Below are 19,577 nucleotides of genomic sequence, written 5' to 3' on the forward strand. Positions count from 1 at the left end.
ACTTTGTATTCATGTTAAATCCTTTCCTTTACAGCAAAACAAGAGATTGACCCCCCGTGGTCTGAGTGAGCTCTGTCTGTACCGGAGCTCCGGTAACAATCCCCGGTACAAAGGTCCGTCATAGTGACAACATGAACACCAGAGGAAAACTAATATTAACCTCAATGCTGATCGCCTGTACGATATCCGGTTAAGCCGGAGATTCGATGAAAAGGATCGTAATAACGATATTGTGATTATTTATGAAAAAGGGGTTCATACCCTGATTCTAATCGTCTGATTGATCTCTGTTTGTAACGGAGAACTAGTGACAGAGGTCCGTCATCGTGAAAACGTGATCCTCAGCGGTACGATAACATTCTGAATGTTTGTGTTATCTCCAGTGAAGCCGGAGATTCGATGAAAAATGGACCGTAATAATGAAACTGTGAAGTCTTCATCGGTATCACATTGTTAACTCCGGTTCTGGCCGTCTGCTTGTTCTCTGTTTGTACCGGAGATCCGGTAGCAAAGGCCCGTCACCGTGATATCGTGACCGTTCCCGGTACGATAACATTAACCTCAATGAATGATTGTGTTATCTCCCGTGAAGCCGGCCGTAACGGTGTAATTATGATCAAACATGACAAAGGTTCGTGTGTAAAAGGCTTCAGCCGGAGTCCGAGTGCCGGATTTCACCGTTGCACTCCAAAAATCTGCTCCTGAACGTTAACTAGTTCTCACCCAATGAGTATCCATATAGCGGAGCATAACTCAAGGCGGATCTAAGCATAACTCCGGAGCTAAGGGTGTCGGTATAAAACGACCCCAATTAATGACTCATACACTAACGTACCTATTAATAGTGTTAGCTATATTAACAGTAACCACATCAATAAAAACGTTTATAATATTAAACGTACTATCATCAACTCTGATACTAAGAGGAGGCTTGAATAACTCGTGATCGTATAAAAACGGAGAACGGGAAATTCACCTCTTACTCGAGCTAACAAAGAAAACGAGAGAAAGGATAACTCATATCTGTAGAACAGGGAACGAGCAGTCTCTGTTTTCGCTCTCAAGGTTACATAATAAAAAACTAACATCACACAATAAAACAAGAACATTAATAAAATTGATTGCTTTTCTTAGTAATAACCAAGAACGAAGAATAACGTAACAAAAAAACAAGGATATAGTCTAAATCGAAGCCTCTGAGGCGAGAACAAACTAACAGACTAAATCGCTAAACTTTAATTCGCTATTCTTTAAATCGCTATTCTTCGTAGGTCCAAATTGGACTTGCAAGCAAATAAATACCATAGTAAAAATTAATGATAACACTAAAAGGCCATAAAACGTAAGTGATATAACCAAGATGACAGAGTACCAGATGGGCAAAATTAACTAAAATATTTACCGAAGCGAACATAACCCAAAATGGCTGCCGATACCTCGGCAAGACAATCGCTTCCAAAACTAAAAACCACCATATTGGAAACAGAACAAATGCCCGGTACTGTCAAAAGCTGCCAAAACAAACTATGGTACTTAACATTGGTAAGGGTGAAGTATCAACGTCAGTCATGTTGAATTAACGACAATCACTTCGAAAAACACTGGGCAAAACACTTATCAACTTTGCTGGCAAGTCCAAAACAGAAGGATGACCTAGTGAGCGCGAGTGGTGGGTGTCGGTAGGGTAACCCAACTGTATTCTCTAGGGCCTGTCACGGCCCTCCCCCTTTGATGAAGGGATTATCTAAATGGAAGACAGCCTGTGAATAGTGTTTTACAAACGCCCTTGTTAGATATACGACACCAACAAGGTGCTCGCGCGAGGGTTGTAACCTCTGCATTCCATGCTTTTAATTTTCTCTGGTATATTTGGAAGATTTATATCAGAAAAAGTACAAAGAAGGACTTTTTCGCCGGGCGTCACAGGTCTCTCCCCAGAAATAGATTTTTCCTTCGTCAAAATCCCTTTATTCTGATTTTTTATTACTTCTGTTTGAGTTCATTAATCTCCTTTCATTTCTTCACTGGGCTATGTTTCTCTGTTGTGGCCCTTGGGCTTATAACATTTTGCTTTCCCAACTAGTGTTATAGCTTAGCTTGTAATAATAATAATAATAATAATAATAACAATAATAATAATAATAACAATAATAATTCTGACAACCTTAACTCGGGTTCATCTCTACGACAAGTCTGAAGTAACAGAAACGTCCCACACATTAATAGAGATGTTTGATACATTATGTAAAAATGTAGACTGATAATTATAATTGTCTTAAAAATGAGAAAAAAATAGTACTGGTACAAATAAAATTCCACCTACCTGGTCTGTACCGACGTTCAAACATGCCAGCGACAGTCTGCCATGACTTAGTTCTCGGATCAAACCTCTCTACCTTATTCGTGTTTTCAGTAGATGCATGCCATCCACCTGTGGGGAAAAAAAAATTGCTTAAGAAAAACTTGGAATTACCATCTATTTCAAAGGTGCAGAATAGATATGTCCCTAAAGAAAAATAACATCCAAATATCCAGACACCTTATATGCTGGTAGGTTTTACCTGATTACTATCTTTTCATAAAACCTTTTTGAACCTATTCATGACTAGCCTATATTCATAAAACATCAATCTTGCATTACCGAGATAAAGGTATGATAAATTGCTTTAAAATCCTAGAAAAGAGTGGGAAAAGATCTATTTCAGTGCTATGCTTGTATTCTAAAATAAAAATAGTGTTCAACTTAATACAGCCTTTAGTTCTAATCTGCCAATTGTAAGAAAAACATACATTAAAGTGAATATGTCTTCAAATTCTTCTTAGTCTTTCAAGTATTTGCAAAAATACATTGAAAAGTAGCTGACTATACTTAACACCTACTATTCTAAGGTTGCCTTCTTTTATTGTAAATTTATTTACTTTTTATGTCTTAAAGTCATAGAGGATGAACTGATAACATAGGATATCCACAGTTTTGAAAAGAATTTCTATTTCATTTCCTCAGGAGAATTCTGCTCAAACATTCTCTGACCTTTTAAACCAACACTGTGATAACTTTTTGGGGGGGGAGAGAGAGAGAGAGAGAGAGAGAGAGAGAGAGAGAGAGAGAGAGAGAGGAGGAGGAGAGAGAGAGAGAGAGAGAGAGAGAGAGATTAAATAAAAAGACAAGGGGAAGATACATGTAGTCCCGACCATTGTATTTATATAATGTCAAACTTTGCAAGATTTCCTCATTAGGCATCTCTCTCTCTCTCTCTCTCCTCTCTCTCTCTCTCTCTCTCTCTCTCTCTCTCTCTCTCTCTCTCTCTCTCTCTCTCTCTCTCTCTCTCTCTCTCTCCCTCTCTCCCTCCCTCCCTCCCTCCCTCCCTCCCTCCCTCCCTCCCTCCCTCCCTCCCTCCCTCCCTCTCTCTCTCTCTCTCTCTCTCTCTCTCTCTCTCTCTCTCTCTCTCTCTCACAAAAAAACACACAAGCAGTAAACCAAAATTTAAGCATATAAAGCTCTCAATTGAGAATAAACAATCGGAATAAATCACCTGAAATAAGAAAATTTAGTATGTATCACGTTCAACCTTATGTATAAATTAAATAAGAATAAAAACATCATTGGATTACATAAATAAAATAGAAATAAAACCGCATTGGATTACATAAGTTACAAGATCAAGATAACTTCACAAAAAAATTTTGAGTCCATCAAACTCCCTACCTATTATGTAAATGAGTCCATGTAATACTGCCGCGGCTGAACCACTACGAGGAATAATCATAGGCGGCAGCTGCTCCCAAGTATCTGTATGTGGGTCATACATCTGTGGAAAAAAAATTATGAAAATAATGAGACTGAACACAAAACTTACAGAGACAAATAAATAAATCTAATTTGTATATATGCAGAAAACAAGAAAAATCACTAGAACTTTCATATCAATCAACAGGCATAAAAGAGAATCATCCTACTAAAATATTTACTAAGTTTTACCCTGATATCTACATAATAACAGCAAAATCTTATTGATATCTAAATGCAACTAATACTTTTCATGTATGTATTGCACATATTCAAAATCTAAATAAAATGCTGGATAAAATTTCTTGGAAGCTCAAGATTTCAGAAAGAAATAATTGTAGTATTTCATCTCCCGAGCAAACTCCATATTCCCAAGCGCCGACTATAAAATATTACCCATTTCCTAGGCATTGGTAGAAATATTTTTTACACAATGTGGATAAACTTAATTAATATGTCCATGACAAATCTAAGATTTACTTACATCTGATATGATAAATCTAGAATTTTTACAATCCAAATGCTCCCATTAGTAATTTAAATAAAATACAGGAGTTACAACCGTGAATCCACTTACTACTAGGGGAATCTTTCAAGGTAAGATTGTCAAGGAAAAGTCTCGATTAAACAAACTGACTAGTTCGCCCTAACTTCAGTATTGAAATAGTAATAATATTAACCCTTTTACCCCCAAAGGATGTACTGGTACGTTTCACAAAAGCCATCCCTTTACCCCCATGGACGTACCGGTACGTCCTTGTAAAAAAATGCTATAAAAACTTGTTTTTCATATTTTTTGATAATTTTTTGAGAAAATTCAGGCATTTTCCAAGAGAATGAGACCAACCTGACCTCTCTATGACAAAAATTAAGGTTGTTAGAGCAATTTAAAAAAAATATACTGCAAAATGTGCTGGGAAAAAAATAACCCCCTGGGGGTTAAGGGTTGGAAATTTCCAGATACCCCGGGGGTAAAAGGGTTAAAATTATCAATATAAATCATAATAACACTTGTGAAGAAATAAAATGAAAGCATACTCCAAAAGTTTATTTACAGTACCTGTGTTAAATCGATGCCGTCGCCATCTTCTAATATAGCACCTCCACATACATACAATTTCCCTTGGCAAGCAGCAACAGCAGGAGAAGTAAGTGCCATTTTCATTGACGCTACTTCACTCCAAGAATTTGTCCTAGGATCATACCGTTCCACAGCTGTGAGTCTATGGGACCCATCCCATCCTCCAACAGCATAAACATAGCCATCCAGTACGGCAACACCTGCGAATAAATAGTAAAATCAAAATCGTTATTTTCATTTGACCAGTTCATTTGTAAGTACCAGTAATTCCTTGCTTTGTCGTGGTTTACCTTTTGTTCCCTTAGTACACTGTGAATTAATAAATATATTACCAGTGAAGTATATGCGAGCCCCTTTGCGTCAATAGGCGTAGATGACGATGATGAAAGTACAGTATATGCAAATCTAAACCATACATTCCTCTTCATATCGGAGGTTGCCGAGGGCAGATAAGTTGTATATTTTTCATATTTTAATTATTTTATTTATAATTAGTCATTTTTGGATATAAAAAATTAATGAAGTAAATTACAGAAATAACTTGTATACTGTACTTGCATAACAATTGCATTCTCGCATATTGTGAGAGCACCAAATTTTCACCCATAAAATTTTTTTTTATCATACTGTATACAGTATCTCATGTACAATGTGAGTTCCTTTTTTCAAACCAAATTATAACGTCTTTTTCTCACCTCTTTATCCAAAATTTTAGTACAATAAGTTGAAAAAGCAAAAGCCAATGAATGATAAAAGTACTGTACATACATACATACATATACCATGGCACTTCCCCCAATTTTGGGGGGTAGGCGACATCAACAAAGAAACAAAAACAAAAGGGGACCTCTACTCTCTACGTTCCTCTCAGCCTAACAAGGGACTCAACCAAGTTCAGCTGGTACTGCTAGGGTGTCACAGCCCACCCTCCCACATTATCCACCACAGATGAAGCTTCATAATGCTGAATCCCCTACTGCTGCTACCTCCGCGGTCATCTAAGGCATCGGAGGCAGCAGCAGGGCCTACCGGAACTGCTTCACAATCGCTCGCCATTCATTCCTATTTCTAGCACGCTCTCTTGCCTCGCTCACATCTATCCTCCTATCACCCAGAGCTTCCTTCACTCCATCCATCCACCCAAACCTTGGCCTTCCTCTAGTACTTCTCCCATCAACTCTTGCATTCATCACCTTCTTTAGCAGACAGCCATTTTCCATTCCCTCAACATGGCCAAACCACCTCAACACATTCATATCCACACTAGCTGCTAACTCATTTCTTACACCCGTTCTCACCCTCACCACTTCGTTCCTAACCCTATCTACTCGAGATACACCAGCCATACTCCTTAGACACTTCATCTCAAACACATTCAATTTCTGTCTCTCCATCACTTTCATTCCCCACAACTCCGATCCATACATCACAGTTGGTACAATCACTTTCTCATATAGAACTCCCTTTACATTCATGCCCAACCCTCTATTTTTTACTACTCCCTTAATTGCTCCTAACACTTTGCAACCTTCATTCACTCTCTGATGTACATCTGCTTCCACTCCACCATTTGCTGCAACAACAGACCCCAAGTACTTAAACTGATCCACCTCCTCAAGTAACTCTCCATTCAACATGACATTCAACCTTGCACCACCTTCCCTTCTCGTACATCTCATAACCTTACTCTTACCCACATTAACTCTCAACTTCCTTCTCTCACACTCTCTTCCAAATTCTGCCACTAATCGTCCAAGCTTCTCTTCTGTGTCTGCAACCAGTACAGTATCATCCGCAAACAAAAACTGATAAAAGTATTGATGGCAAAGCATATGGTTATGAACAACCGATTAGAAACAACAGCTGTTTTGCTTGCAATGCAACTTTTGTATGATAGTAAACAATTATCATAGCTGTTACAAATCACACTAACTACATTATACTTTTTTCGGTTTATGAAAAAATAAGAAAAATATTGCACAAAAAACTACCAAAAGAATTGAAAGAAAACAGAGTGCAATATCTTCATCATTGTCATCCAGCTTATTATTATTATTATTACTATCCAAGCTACAACCCTAGTTGGAAAAGCAAGATGCTATAAGCCCAGGGGCTCCAACAGGGAAAAGTAGCCCAGTGAGGAAAGGAAATAAGGAAATAAATAAATGAAGAGAACAAATTAACAATAAATCATTCTAAAATAAGTAACAACGTCAAAACAGACATGTCATATATAAACTATTAAAAAAAAAAAAAAAAAATATGTCATAAATAAACTATAAAAAGACTCATGTCCGCCAGGTCAACAAAAAAGCATTTGCTCCAACTTTGAACTTTTGAAGTTCTACTGATTCAACCACCCGATTAGGAAGATCATTCCACAACTTGGTCACAGCTGGAATAAAACTTCTAGAGTACTGCGTAGTATTGAGCCTCGTGATGGAGAAGGCCTGGCTATTAGAATTAACTGCCTGCCTAGTATTACGAACAGGATAGAATTGTCTTGGGAGATCTGAATGTAAAGGATGGTCAGAGTTATGAAAAATCTTATGCAACATGCATAATGAACTAATTGAACGACGGTGCCAGAGATTAATATCTAGATCAGGAATAAGAAATTTAATAGACCGTAAGTTTCTGTCCAACAAATTAAGATGAGAATCAGCAGCTGAACACCAGACAGGAGAACAATATTCAAAACAAGGTAGAATGAAAGAATTAAAACACTTCTTCAGAATAGATTGATCACCGAAAATCTTCAAAGACTTTCTCAATAAGCCTATTTTTTGTGCAATTGAAGAAGACACAGACCTTATATGTTTCTCAAAAGTAAATTTACTGTCGAGAATCACACCTAAAATTTTGAAAGTCATACAAATTTAAAGAAACATTATCAATACTGAGATCCGGATGTTGAGGAGCCACTGTCCTTGACCTACTTACAATCATACTTTGAGTTTTGTTAGGATTCAACTTCATACCCCATAATTTGCACCATGCACTAATTCTAGCTAAATCTCTATTAAGGGATTCACCAAACCTAGATCTACATTCAGGGGATGGAATTGATACAAAGAGAGTAGCATCATCTGCATATGCAACAAGCTTGTTTTCTAGGCCAAACCACATGTCATGTGTATATAGTATGAAAAGTAATGGGCCAAGAACACTACCCAGTGGAACACCAGATATCACATTCCTATAATCACTATGGTGCCCATCAACAACAACTCTTTGAGATCTATTACTTAAAAAATCAATAATAATGCTAAGAAACGACCCACCCACTCCCAACTGTTTCAGTTTGAAAACAAGGGCCTCATGATTAACACAGTCAAAGGCAGCACTAAAATCAAGGCCAATCATACGAACTTCCCGACCACAATCAAGGGATTTCTGTACAGCATTGGAGATTGTAAGAAGAGCATCACATGCTCCAAGGCCTTTACGAAAACCAAATTGCAAACTAGGGAGTAGATGATTACCTTCAGCAAACCTATTAAGACGTTTTGCCAGAAGACGTTCAAAAACTTTAGATAATATGGGAGTTATGGAAATTGGGCGGTAATCAGTGGGACTTGAGCTACCACGAACACATTTACATAGAGGAGTAACATTACCAATTCTCCAACTAGTGCTAAAAGCTCCTCTTCTTGCTAACTTACACAAAATAACAGATAACTTTGGAGCTAAGAAATCTGCTGTCTTTATAAAAACCAAAGGAAAAATACCATTTGGGTCTACACCTCCATAAGCATCAAGGTCCACCAACAGAGCTTTAATCTCACGAGATCGAAAAGCTAAACTAGTTAGTTTAGCCTCAGGAAAACAGGAATGAGGAAGTTACAAGTTTTTCATTACTCTGTTTACTGTCAAAAACATCAGCCAAAAGGGTTGCCTTTTCCTTTGGACAGTGAGTGACTGAGCCATCTGGTTTAAGTAAAGGAGGAACTGTTGCATCGACACCAAAGAGTGCAGATTTAAGGGTAGACCACCATTTATGTTCCTGAGTTGTACCAGAAAGTGTTTCTTTTATGGTTAAATTGTACTCCTTTTCAGTTGAGGCATAAACTCTCTGAGCAAAAGCTCGAAGCTGAGTATAGTTGTTCCAGGTCAAATCTGATCTGTTACCCTTCCAAAGTTGATAGGCCTCCTGCTTCTCCAAAAAAGCACGTCTACAATCATCATTGAACCACGGTTTGTCCTTCACTCGGTACCTTAGCACACAAGAAGGGATACTCCTATCAATTATGTTGACTAGATTCTCATTCAAAGGGACAACAGGATCTACACTATTATATAATTGTGACCAACTCAAGCACAAAAGATCATGTAAAATCCCATTCCAGCCTGCTTGGGATTTCATATAAATTTTACAAGAATATGATATATCAGGGACAGGCTGCTCAGTCTTCACTAATAATGAAATCAAGGCATGATCAGATGTCCCGACTGGAGAACCAACCTTACAAGTTATAACGCCAGGGGAGTCAGTGTATACGAGGTGCAAGCAATTACCAGACCTGTGAGTAACTTCATTTATGATTTGCTCACAGCCTGATTCAGAGGCAAAGTCTAAAGCTCTTAAGCCATGGCGATCGGTAGGAGAGATAGAACTTAACCACTCCCTATGGTGAGCATTAAAATCACCAGCAAAGACAAAAGAAGCCTTTCTATCATCTTCTTGTATCTTAGCCATAATGGTAAGAAGACAATCGAAGATAGAATCATCCATGTCTGGATTCCGGTAGATCGAACACAAATAAAAGTTGTTATGCATGCCACAAACTTTTATTACCTGAATCTCATGACATCCACATTGATAGCAGGACTTATGAGAAGCAGGGTACTCGGTCCTAATATACACCGCCATTCCCCTGGCCCTAGGGATGGCATCATGTTTCAACATTATTGGCTTCTTAAAACCAGTTATAAGGAGCTCAGATGAGTGCCTCATATTAGAAACCAAAGTTTCTGAGCACAAAAGAATATCATACTGTCTGGACGCAACTGTAAGGTCTTGGATATTCGCATGAAGACCACGAATATTGCAATACAGAAGACGACATTGACAAAATCTAGGACGCACTGGTCCCGGATTTCGCTCAATGTCTCCAGACAGCATAAGAATTAATAGAAATAAAAAAAGAGACATCATACTTAAAAACTAGATTAACAAGAATTATAACAAAAACAATACGTATAGAATTATAAAGTGATTGATGATACCCATAGACTATAGTAAAAAGTCGGAAAAACTGGTCAACATGGAGGAGCCGATACACCATGCAAGGCTAAATACCCTCCAGGATAGCCACTTCAACTGAAGGGAGGACAGTAAGGATGGTTTTGAGAAGAAAATGAATCAGAAAAAGGAAAAGACAACCTCTTGATAAACTACCAGGCATCCATGGCCCTTCTATTAAGCCTACCCAACACACCATTTCAAAAAAACAAGAGGAAGAAAAAAAAAAGAATAAAAGAAAAAAGAAGATAGAATAGTGTGCCTGAGTGTACCCTCAAGCAAGAGGACTCCAACCCAAGACAGTGGAAGACCATGGTACAGAGGCTATGGCACTACCCAAGACTAAAGAACAGTGGTTTAATTTTGGAGTGTCCTTCTCCTAGAAGAGCTGCTTACCACAGCTAAAGAGTCTCTTCTACCCTTACCAAGAGGAAAGTACACTGAACAAATTGCAGTACAGTAATCAACCGCTTAGGTGAAGAAGTGTTAAGTATCTCATTGTTGTCAGGTGTATGAGGAAAGACGAGAATATGTAAAGAATAGGCCAAACTATTCTGTGTAAGTGTAGGCAAAGAAAAAATAAGCCGTGACCAGAGAGAGGGATCCAATGCATTACTGTCTAGCCAGTCAAAGGATCCAATACCCCTCTAGTGGTAGTATCTCAACAGGTAGCTGGTGCCCTGGCCAACCTACTACATGATAATTCTATTTCCGTTGATGTAGTAACAACATCTTCTTTCTATTTTGCAGGTGTAGAAGATAGTGATCAATATTGCCGATGCTACCTTTTCTTATGCGAGAGGATGCTCTTATAAACTTCCATGGCTCTGTCAATTGCATTTCTGAACTACTGTATAGACCAAGTACTGTACATGAAATTTAAACTTCATATAACGATTAGAGAATGAAAAATACATGACCATCAAATTCTAACTTACCTAATTCACTTCTCGGCTTCGACATGGGAGCCAAGTCGTGCCACTCATCCAGAACTGGCTCGTAACGCCATAAACAACGAGTCACTGTGCCATCAGGGAACTCTCCTCCAGCTAGGTACAAAATGTTCTCACCAGATACTACAAGGCCATGTTTGCTGAAAAATGAAAAATGGACAATACAGTAAGATTAATGACATTCTATTCAATGGTATTACTAGAAAAGAAATCGGTCAATACAACTTAATGTAGAAAATTTACATTACAGTGCTTATAAAGCCAATACAAATTTTCTTTTATTAAATTTAGTTGCATACATAAAAACTCCATCTTTCTCACATCTCACTCGCAACAAATTGGTTAGCCAAGAGAAAGATTAATCATGAATGAAATATCAAGCTTTCTAAATAAACAACTAGTTTCTTGGTAAATCTTTTTCTGGTATTTTTAATGTGCTATGCATTACTATCAAGTCACAATGAAGAGATCAAAGTGCTTTGCTCATTCCAACTTAAAAAGGGGTGTTTGGGGTAGACTTAGAAGCTCCAGTGCATATTCTGAGACCTTCATTACGAATAAGATTGATACTTTTCCAATCTGCCACCCAAACCTGAAGTACACATTCACACTCATAGTCTAGAATAGACAAAACAGTAGTGTTGTACCGTTAGGTCACAAGGTTAGTCTGTCAGCTCCCCAAATTGTGCAAGATATTTTTTTCATCATATTTAATACTATTCTTACCTTAAGCTTTTAGTTGCAGGTTTCTCAGCTAGATTTCCAACCAATTATCAAGGAACAAGACAAGATTGAGGAGTTCCACTAATATCAGATACATGAGATTCAAGGATGATGACACAACAGACAAATTTTTACTTCTACAACATGAAGCAGGAAAGAAGATCTACAATCAGCCCATGACATACACATAGGTCAGGTAACAGAGATAAAAGTTAAAGTTAAAAATCTACCACTAAATACCATCCCCTTAATAACTTAAAAAAAATGTTTACTTAAGCCTTGACAGAAAAGACATGAAAGCAATAGTAATCATCATTATACTACACTAAAAATGGAGGGAAAGGTTAAAGGTGTCTGGTTTCAGTTCCAGTTTTATCAAAATAGTTGCTCACTAGAACATCAGCCAGGCAAGCCCAACCCCCCACTGTGGTGGTCAACCCCAACAGTGGCCTTCTGTACTAGCCGGGAGGCTAGCAAAAACTGACCTTACCTTGCAGCGAGAGCTAAAAACTTTATGGTCTGGTTAAACTATTTACTAGGAACCACAACTTACCTTACAGCAAAGGGTAAACATGAAAGACTTCTCCAGCAATGTGCAAGGGGATCATAGCATTCAACCGACCGCAATACAAGCTTGTTATCCTCACCCCCAACCGCTACAATCACCTGTGGTGATGAAAGCACAGTAACTTAAATTCAGAAACGATAATTTTTTCTTTAATAGAATTGGCAATCCAAGATCAAATGACTTACTAATGGTAAGAAACAACAAATATAAAGAAGCTAAAAGTGTTCTTAATGACTTAAAATCGACCTATCCTAATTATCACTATGTGGTTTAATTTTGGGGAACAGGGTGTTTAAAGAAGCATGAATGCTGAGGAGAATCAGCTTGTAGTTTTCTTTCTATGACATTTTATTCTCAGCTTTTTTCTCGACCTCATTTAATATTGACCGCTATATTAAAACATCTATCATGGGGTAATTCTTCTGTTCTTTTGGATTTATGCCCTGACTTCTTTTCATTCCATTTCCTTATACATTTCTATCAAGAATACGATATATATTGTAAAGGTATTGTGTTATAAAAATTGACCAACAGGAGCAAGAACACAAATACTGAAATCATTAATAAGCCTATTAAATCCTATGTACACATACTGTAGTTGTGTTGGTATTGCGTCTGTGCCGCGTTCGGGGCGACATTAATTGGTGCCTTCTGTCGGGAAGGAGATGGTAGATCCTGGCTTCTTCTACTATCACACGGCACTCGGGCGAGGATCTCACCGCTGTCTCTCCTTCCACAACATCCACTAAAAAATACGGACTAACAAGAGCCAACCTTACACACTCTAGTATCTGAAATATTAAAAAAGTATATATAGTGACTGCACAAATAAATATGGGTACAAAAAAAAATCTTCTTGTACTATATCATACTGTCTGAGAAACTAAGGTAATAAACAGTAGAAAAAGATAAATAGATGTATATCATTTTACTCTTACACAATGTTTACCGGCAAACTTTATACTTGAAACTAAACCATTATCGAACCTTATGAAAAACTGGAGACCTTGCAGCATACGAGTGATGAAGCCAAGCAGTAGTGGCATCAAAAACATGCTCTTCTCTCTCTACTTCTAGTTCATCAGCTGATATTATTTCAACCACTTTCTCCACGGGCAAGTTGAGCCACTCTTCACCCCCCATAACTCTTGTAAAGTTCCTACGGGAAAGCAAAATTACTAAGTATACGCATATATCTTCTACAGACTCATAAAATAAGCTAATTTCTGAGCAAACCCTTATTTATGTCAAACAAACCCTTATTTTATAATATTCTAAGCTTTAGGTTATACCTTTAGGCTATCATGAATTACAAGTACTGTACTGGGGTTGTTGAGTATTTGAAAATACTACAATTCTACTCTTAAATTTCACATGTTTTCATAGCATTATAGTACACCAAAATTAACTTGCACCATAATACAGAAAGGCCTCAACTTGCAAAATTAATAGGTTCCAAGAAGCTGTTTGTAAGTTAAATTTTTTTAATTTTCGCCTGGGATAGGCCTAACCTGACTCGAATGCCTATGATTTCCAGCTCTAAAGTCAGCAAATAATTTCATTTCATATGAAATAAATATCAGGTTATTGCAAATGTTGTTTTTCTTAATGTATTAAATGATGTCTTTTTACAGTATTTCTTTATATTACTAAGTGTACTAACTTTTAAAACAATATCTGATTTCAGTTGGACTTAAGTTTGTCTCTCCAAATGTTTGTAAGTTGAGGACCTGTACAATACGTGTACCAGAATCAAATAAACTTTGATTTACAGATAGGAGGGGAAAGCAGTTGTACAAGACCACATAACCACAGAACATATAAAAATAACTTTAAACTGCGTAAAGCCACAGTGAAATGGAATAATGCAATAACTGCAAATATACAGGTTCCTTTCCAATACATCTACATCAATCTTAAAACCAGTTTTAACCTTACCTTAGAGTATAGGCCTTTGCTTTTTTTGTGAGTTCGTGGCATGAATGAGCCTCGGCAAAACAATGAATTCCAACGCAATTTGTGGCGTCGATGTGACGTTCCAAAAACCTGCAGCACGCTTCTCTAACTGCCGTCACTTCCAATAGATTTGCAGCACTCAGAAGGGACTGAAATTTAAGTTGCCATGAGCTAAAACCAATAAATCTTTGGAACTGCTTAACAAGAAAGGGCGTAGCGTGTGATTAATGAAACAGTTCAATCATATTAACTACCAAAGTAAAAGAATTGCACTGTTTATGACTAGTAAAACACAAAAATTAAATTAAATGAACATTAACAATATAATCTTAAAATCTAATGGGACCCCTAGTCACAATTCTATAATGGTATGACAAGATGGCCTGATCATGAGTTACTCCATTAAAGTTTCTAATCATCTTCAATATACAAGATATATCTAAAGGAAGCTAGTAACTACTGACTTGAATAAATTGTCCCTTAGAACACTATTGGACTTATTTTACGTCTGGATATTTCTATTCCCCTTAGAGCCGTCCAGGCCAGTTATTAACTTTCTCCCTCTTTCCTTTATTACTTGTGCATGAAAACGTTACAAAATATATAAAAGAATACATTATTGGAAAAGACGCTTACTTGGCTAAAAGGAAACGCTAGTTTTTGTACTAAGATACATTGAGTAAAATGTCCTAAAATAGGGCCTAGAGCTTAGGTGCCAATATTATTGGCAATGTGGGAAATTGAAAGAATTTAAATTTTACATTACATGATCAATGTCATAAGATTACAATAAAATGAAACATCTCTTGAAAATTGTAGCAAAACTAATTCAAACACATACCTGGACATTACTTTCTGTTATCATGATTGAAGAAGTATAAGCGTAATCGATGAGAAGCGAGACCATATTGGCATCAACGCCACTCAAAGTGATATGTTCCTGTTGTGACTCGGCTAAGTTGCTTAGAAACATTGCCTGGAAATTTATAAATGACAGACAATTCATAAGAGACTAAAATAGGATATCAAAAAAAGATTAAAACTCTTACATCATACTGTTACTGTTATAACTCAAGAACTTACAACTATATTGTGTGTGTGTGTGTGTGTGCGTGTGTGTCAATGGTAAAAATCCTCAAATATATGCTACTCCAGACCTGTAATTTTCTTATATGATTAAAAAAGAAAACTATGAACCTCAGCTTTGCAAGACAATATCAGTCCCTTACCCTTCTCTGTCTACTACTGTAAAAGCTGTTTGTAAACAAATGAACCTATGAATACATCAGAACCTAACTTACTTAAGAGGATGATTCAAATGTTTCAATGAATTAAATATGCTTCATATATGTTTTTTTTTAAATTTTGCTATTACAAAGTCAACATAAATAAGGACAAACCTTAAAATATGCGCTAAATGAAGCTAACACTGATCGGTGAACTGGAAAAGTTTGTCCATCCACACATAATGTTACATCACAGAAATGGCCACTCTTCCTTAATTCATTAAGACCACTCAGGACCTGTAAAAAGTCTATATAGTAAATACAGTGTCTAAAAACAACAGAAAACCAATAACAAATAAGAATAATAATTACCATTGTCATTATTGTACAATACTATCATAAAAAATAAATAGTAAGACTAGAGTATACCAAACCATTATTTCATAAATCTTCATTAACTAATAGAGACAATAATTTTGTAATACTGCACTGATCTAATGAAAGAATAACAGTCAATATCCTTATCAAAATGAAAACAATGATTAACAAAAGACAGACAATAATTGTAAATGATGCCAGCAATAGTGCAATCACAAAAGAAAAAGTGTGTATTAGCGGGACAGTAGATTATACGCGTAAAAACAGTGCTTGGAAGCATATGCTCCTTAGCTGCCTCGCTTATATACTGTTATCGACAGCCTACTCCTCATAATCTGATCCAGGTCAAGTTAGAGTAGTACCTAAATCATAATATATACATGTTTGTCAAACATAGGGTTGTGGTAGCCAATGTGATAACGTCCCTGACTGGTGAACGCCAGACTGAGGTTCGAGTCCAGCTCAAACTCGATAGTTTCTTTGGTCACTGCAACCTCACCATACTTGTGAGCTAAGGATGGGGAGTTTGGGGGAGCCAATAGGTCTATCTGCTGAATCATCAGCAGCCATTGCTTGGCCCGCCTTGGTCCTAGCTTGGGGACTGATTATATGATGTATGGTCAGTCTCTAGGGGATTGTTCTGCTTGATAGGGCAATGTCACTGTCCCCTGCCTCTGCCATTCATGGATGGACTTTAAACCTTTAAATAGTAAAATTCAGTAAAAGATTGGATCTTCAGGTGTGAGGTTTTTAAAATATGCACAGAAAGCATATACAAAGGCAAAATTTCAAATTTTAGGGGTAATTTGTATATTTGCTTTAAAATAACTTTTGACATTTTGGTCTCAATACTAAGAGGAATGGTTAAAGGGAGAAATTTCCTGTAGAGGGGTTTGAGTGCTTTCCTATTTGATGTAGTACCACTTCTAGGAGAAGGCCGAGGTAAGAACTTTCTAGGTCGGCTAGACCAAAGCAACTACTCTCAAATCACTCGAGATCAGTCTTCAGAAAAAAGATCTATGACCTCTGAAAAGTGTCACGCCATCTTAAGGTGCTGGGTCTCTGAAGGAGAGGAACTGATAGGGCCCCTCAGGATCAGGAGCCTCCTAAGCCTCTTTTTCCATCAAAAGAGAAAAAGTTTCATTACCTCACTCTGGAGATCCTTCACACTCACTTGAGAAAGCCTAGATATGCTCTGGTCATCCCTGGTACACCATCTTGGGAGGCAGATGATGTATAAGATGCCGATAAACAATGCTCTATTTTAACAAAACTACAGTAAGAGAGTTACCAGGTAAGTCATCCATAACACTAATACCCAGCTCAGAGACAGAACATGTTACAAGAATGCTTGGACAGTGCTCATACGATAGAGATTAGTTATCAGACCAGGCAAACCTCTTATTTCATTGCAATGAAGCAGTACAAGAAAAGGAGTCTTCCTGTGCCTCTAGACGAATGGGGAGGTGGTTTACTCACACTTCAAGCTTACCTGTTCTCCGGTGTTGGACCTTGTTTCTTGGGAAAAAACGATCCCAAATATAAAGTATGATAGCAGTAGCTATCATAACAGACCGACTCTCCATTAAACTGACCCGGAAGATACGGTCATCAGGTGATTTCCGTCACTCACTCATAGATAAGAAGAATGATGCAAGAAGCTTGATATACCTAAATATTGGGATACTTGTAAACAGGTATACAGTACCTTCGACAAAGAGTACAAAGAGAATGGTGATCTTCAGTTAGCCTAGGCATAGACATTCCACACATTTCCGCATATCAACAGATTTCCTTGAATCCATCGTGAAAGGTGCACCAATACCAAACACAAACAAATGATCCAAGTAAAACAGAAAGAAATACGCATTAAATTGTTAACTGGAGAGTAACCACAAGGCATACCAATGGGATGGCGGCCAAAGTGTAAGTGACTGCATCAGAGAGTTGGGTGGATCCCTTCCCATAACTGCCATTGATGATTTTAGCAGCCATTTCAGTTCATGCTGATGATACTCCTATATTAAAGGACACATTTGTTTTCCCGTATGAACAAAAATCTTTTAACCAATACAGTTCTCTCACTTCTTCCATGTAAAAATACTTGGTAGGGCTCAAAGAATATTTGAGATAATAATTTATAAAAAGAAAATTGCTGTATAATACTAAAAAGATAAAGCTGGAAAAAATATAGTAAGCATTTCATACAATACTGTAGTTATGAAAATAACCTAAGTAAAGTAAAGTACTATAAAATTTGTAATAACTATACATTATAAGAAAATATATCTCGCAATATAGCATGATACAGTTGAACTGAACATTCATTATCAAGTTTATAAGATTGAATGATTAAAAATAAAATATGCAATCTTCTGTCAAAACTTACAGATTCAGCATGGGAGGCATTCACAAATTTGCAATCCTCACTTGGAGAGGAAGCTTGAGATTCATTTCCAGCGTCAGCTCCTCCGTTGGCAGCACCAGCACCATTGGCAGCAGCAGCTGCTGCAGGTGCTGATGCTCCAACAGGTCCTGCTCCTCCCGATCCCCTCTGGGGACCAGCATCCCTTCGTGACATTTCAGTGTCGACAAGTGTCCATCATCTGCACGAGAAAGATGATATTACAGCTGCTACTGTATACACGTTAATGCTTTACAGACCAAGTACTTACAACAGACAATTACATGATTTTAAGCATTTATATACTGTTTACAATTTGAAGCAATAAATGTGATTACAACAAAACTTTAACTTATCAAAACTTCTAGAAAATCTAAACTCCAATTTTGTATTAAAAAATTTATATGATTACAGTTTAAGCCCGGGAGTATATAATCTTTGATTTTTACTTTTTGCAACTTCTTATTCTGAATAAGGTATGGGTAATAGGCCTAGCTTAATTACATGAGTGGTACATTAAGGGGTTTTAAAGTGATATGATCTAGAAGAGATTGGAAAGCAGATGAGGGATGCAAAGGGGCAAAGCGGCCCCCAGCCCTTCGTCGTTAAGGAGGATTCAACCACCTAGGTTAGGTTAGGTGGGTGTGATTAATTTAGGTTACATTCCTGAAATTTACTTCTGTTTTTCCACGACTAAAACCCTTGAATTAGACCTGATAACGCCAGTATACTTGCCCACTTAGCTAAGGCACATAGCGCAACATGTACCACGTGCCAGAATAGGATAGAAAGAAGACAAAGAGCAAAGCGAGCAAGGGTGGCGCAAAGAACAAGAATTGAATAACTAGATAAGTGTTATTTTGCCAGACAATCTTACAGACCAATTCACTTTATATTTACAGTTAATAAAAGTGTTTTCCAAACCTTCTCCGCATCAAGGACAATGTAACCTTAACTTCAAAATAATTAGGGGTGTATGCACGATAATGGCTGACTAAGAATACGCGGTGTAAGGGGGTTGCAGGAGGGAGTTAGCCCCCGCGTTAGGTAAGTAGATAAGGACATGTCTTGTAGGTTAGGTTAGGGGGGGGGCATTTAGATTAGTTGGTGTCCATTCTTTACGCACGCTGGAGGTACTGACCGCTATTATACAAAGGTTCCAATGATTTATTAATATAAGAAATATATTTACCAGTTACAAATAACCCGACAACGTCCCTTTAACACCGAAGGACAGACAATTCAAAATTTTTACC

At 37.3% G+C, this 19,577-nt stretch overlaps 1 protein-coding gene across 4 annotated transcripts in view; it reads right to left on the bottom strand.

Moving 5' to 3' along the window:
• Positions 1-19,577, bottom strand: part of LOC137652464 (kelch-like protein diablo) — a 50,312-nt gene that overhangs the window by 14,232 nt on the left and 16,503 nt on the right. For all 4 annotated transcript variants that reach the window (XR_011046303.1, XM_068385852.1, XM_068385850.1 and 1 more), the window contains exons 2-12: positions 18,307-18,523; positions 15,714-15,836; positions 15,155-15,289; positions 14,296-14,462; positions 13,345-13,516; positions 12,951-13,148; positions 12,343-12,455; positions 11,052-11,206; positions 4,848-5,068; positions 3,707-3,809; positions 2,324-2,431 (exon numbers count right to left, since the gene is read on the bottom strand). Coding sequence is in view for 3 of the 4 variants with exons in the window: in XM_068385852.1 (XP_068241953.1) it covers positions 2,324-2,431; positions 3,707-3,809; positions 4,848-5,068; positions 11,052-11,206; positions 12,343-12,455; positions 12,951-13,148; positions 13,345-13,516; positions 14,296-14,462; positions 15,155-15,289; positions 15,714-15,836; positions 18,307-18,498 (1,687 nt within the window). In the remaining variant the exon portion in view is untranslated. The remainder of the gene's footprint in view (positions 1-2,323; positions 2,432-3,706; positions 3,810-4,847; positions 5,069-11,051; positions 11,207-12,342; positions 12,456-12,950; positions 13,149-13,344; positions 13,517-14,295; positions 14,463-15,154; positions 15,290-15,713; positions 15,837-18,306; positions 18,524-19,577) is intronic.

The sequence above is a fragment of the Palaemon carinicauda genome, chromosome 13 (genome assembly GCF_036898095.1).
Source record: "Palaemon carinicauda isolate YSFRI2023 chromosome 13, ASM3689809v2, whole genome shotgun sequence".
In the NCBI taxonomy this organism is placed as follows: Eukaryota; Metazoa; Arthropoda; class Malacostraca; order Decapoda; family Palaemonidae; genus Palaemon; species Palaemon carinicauda.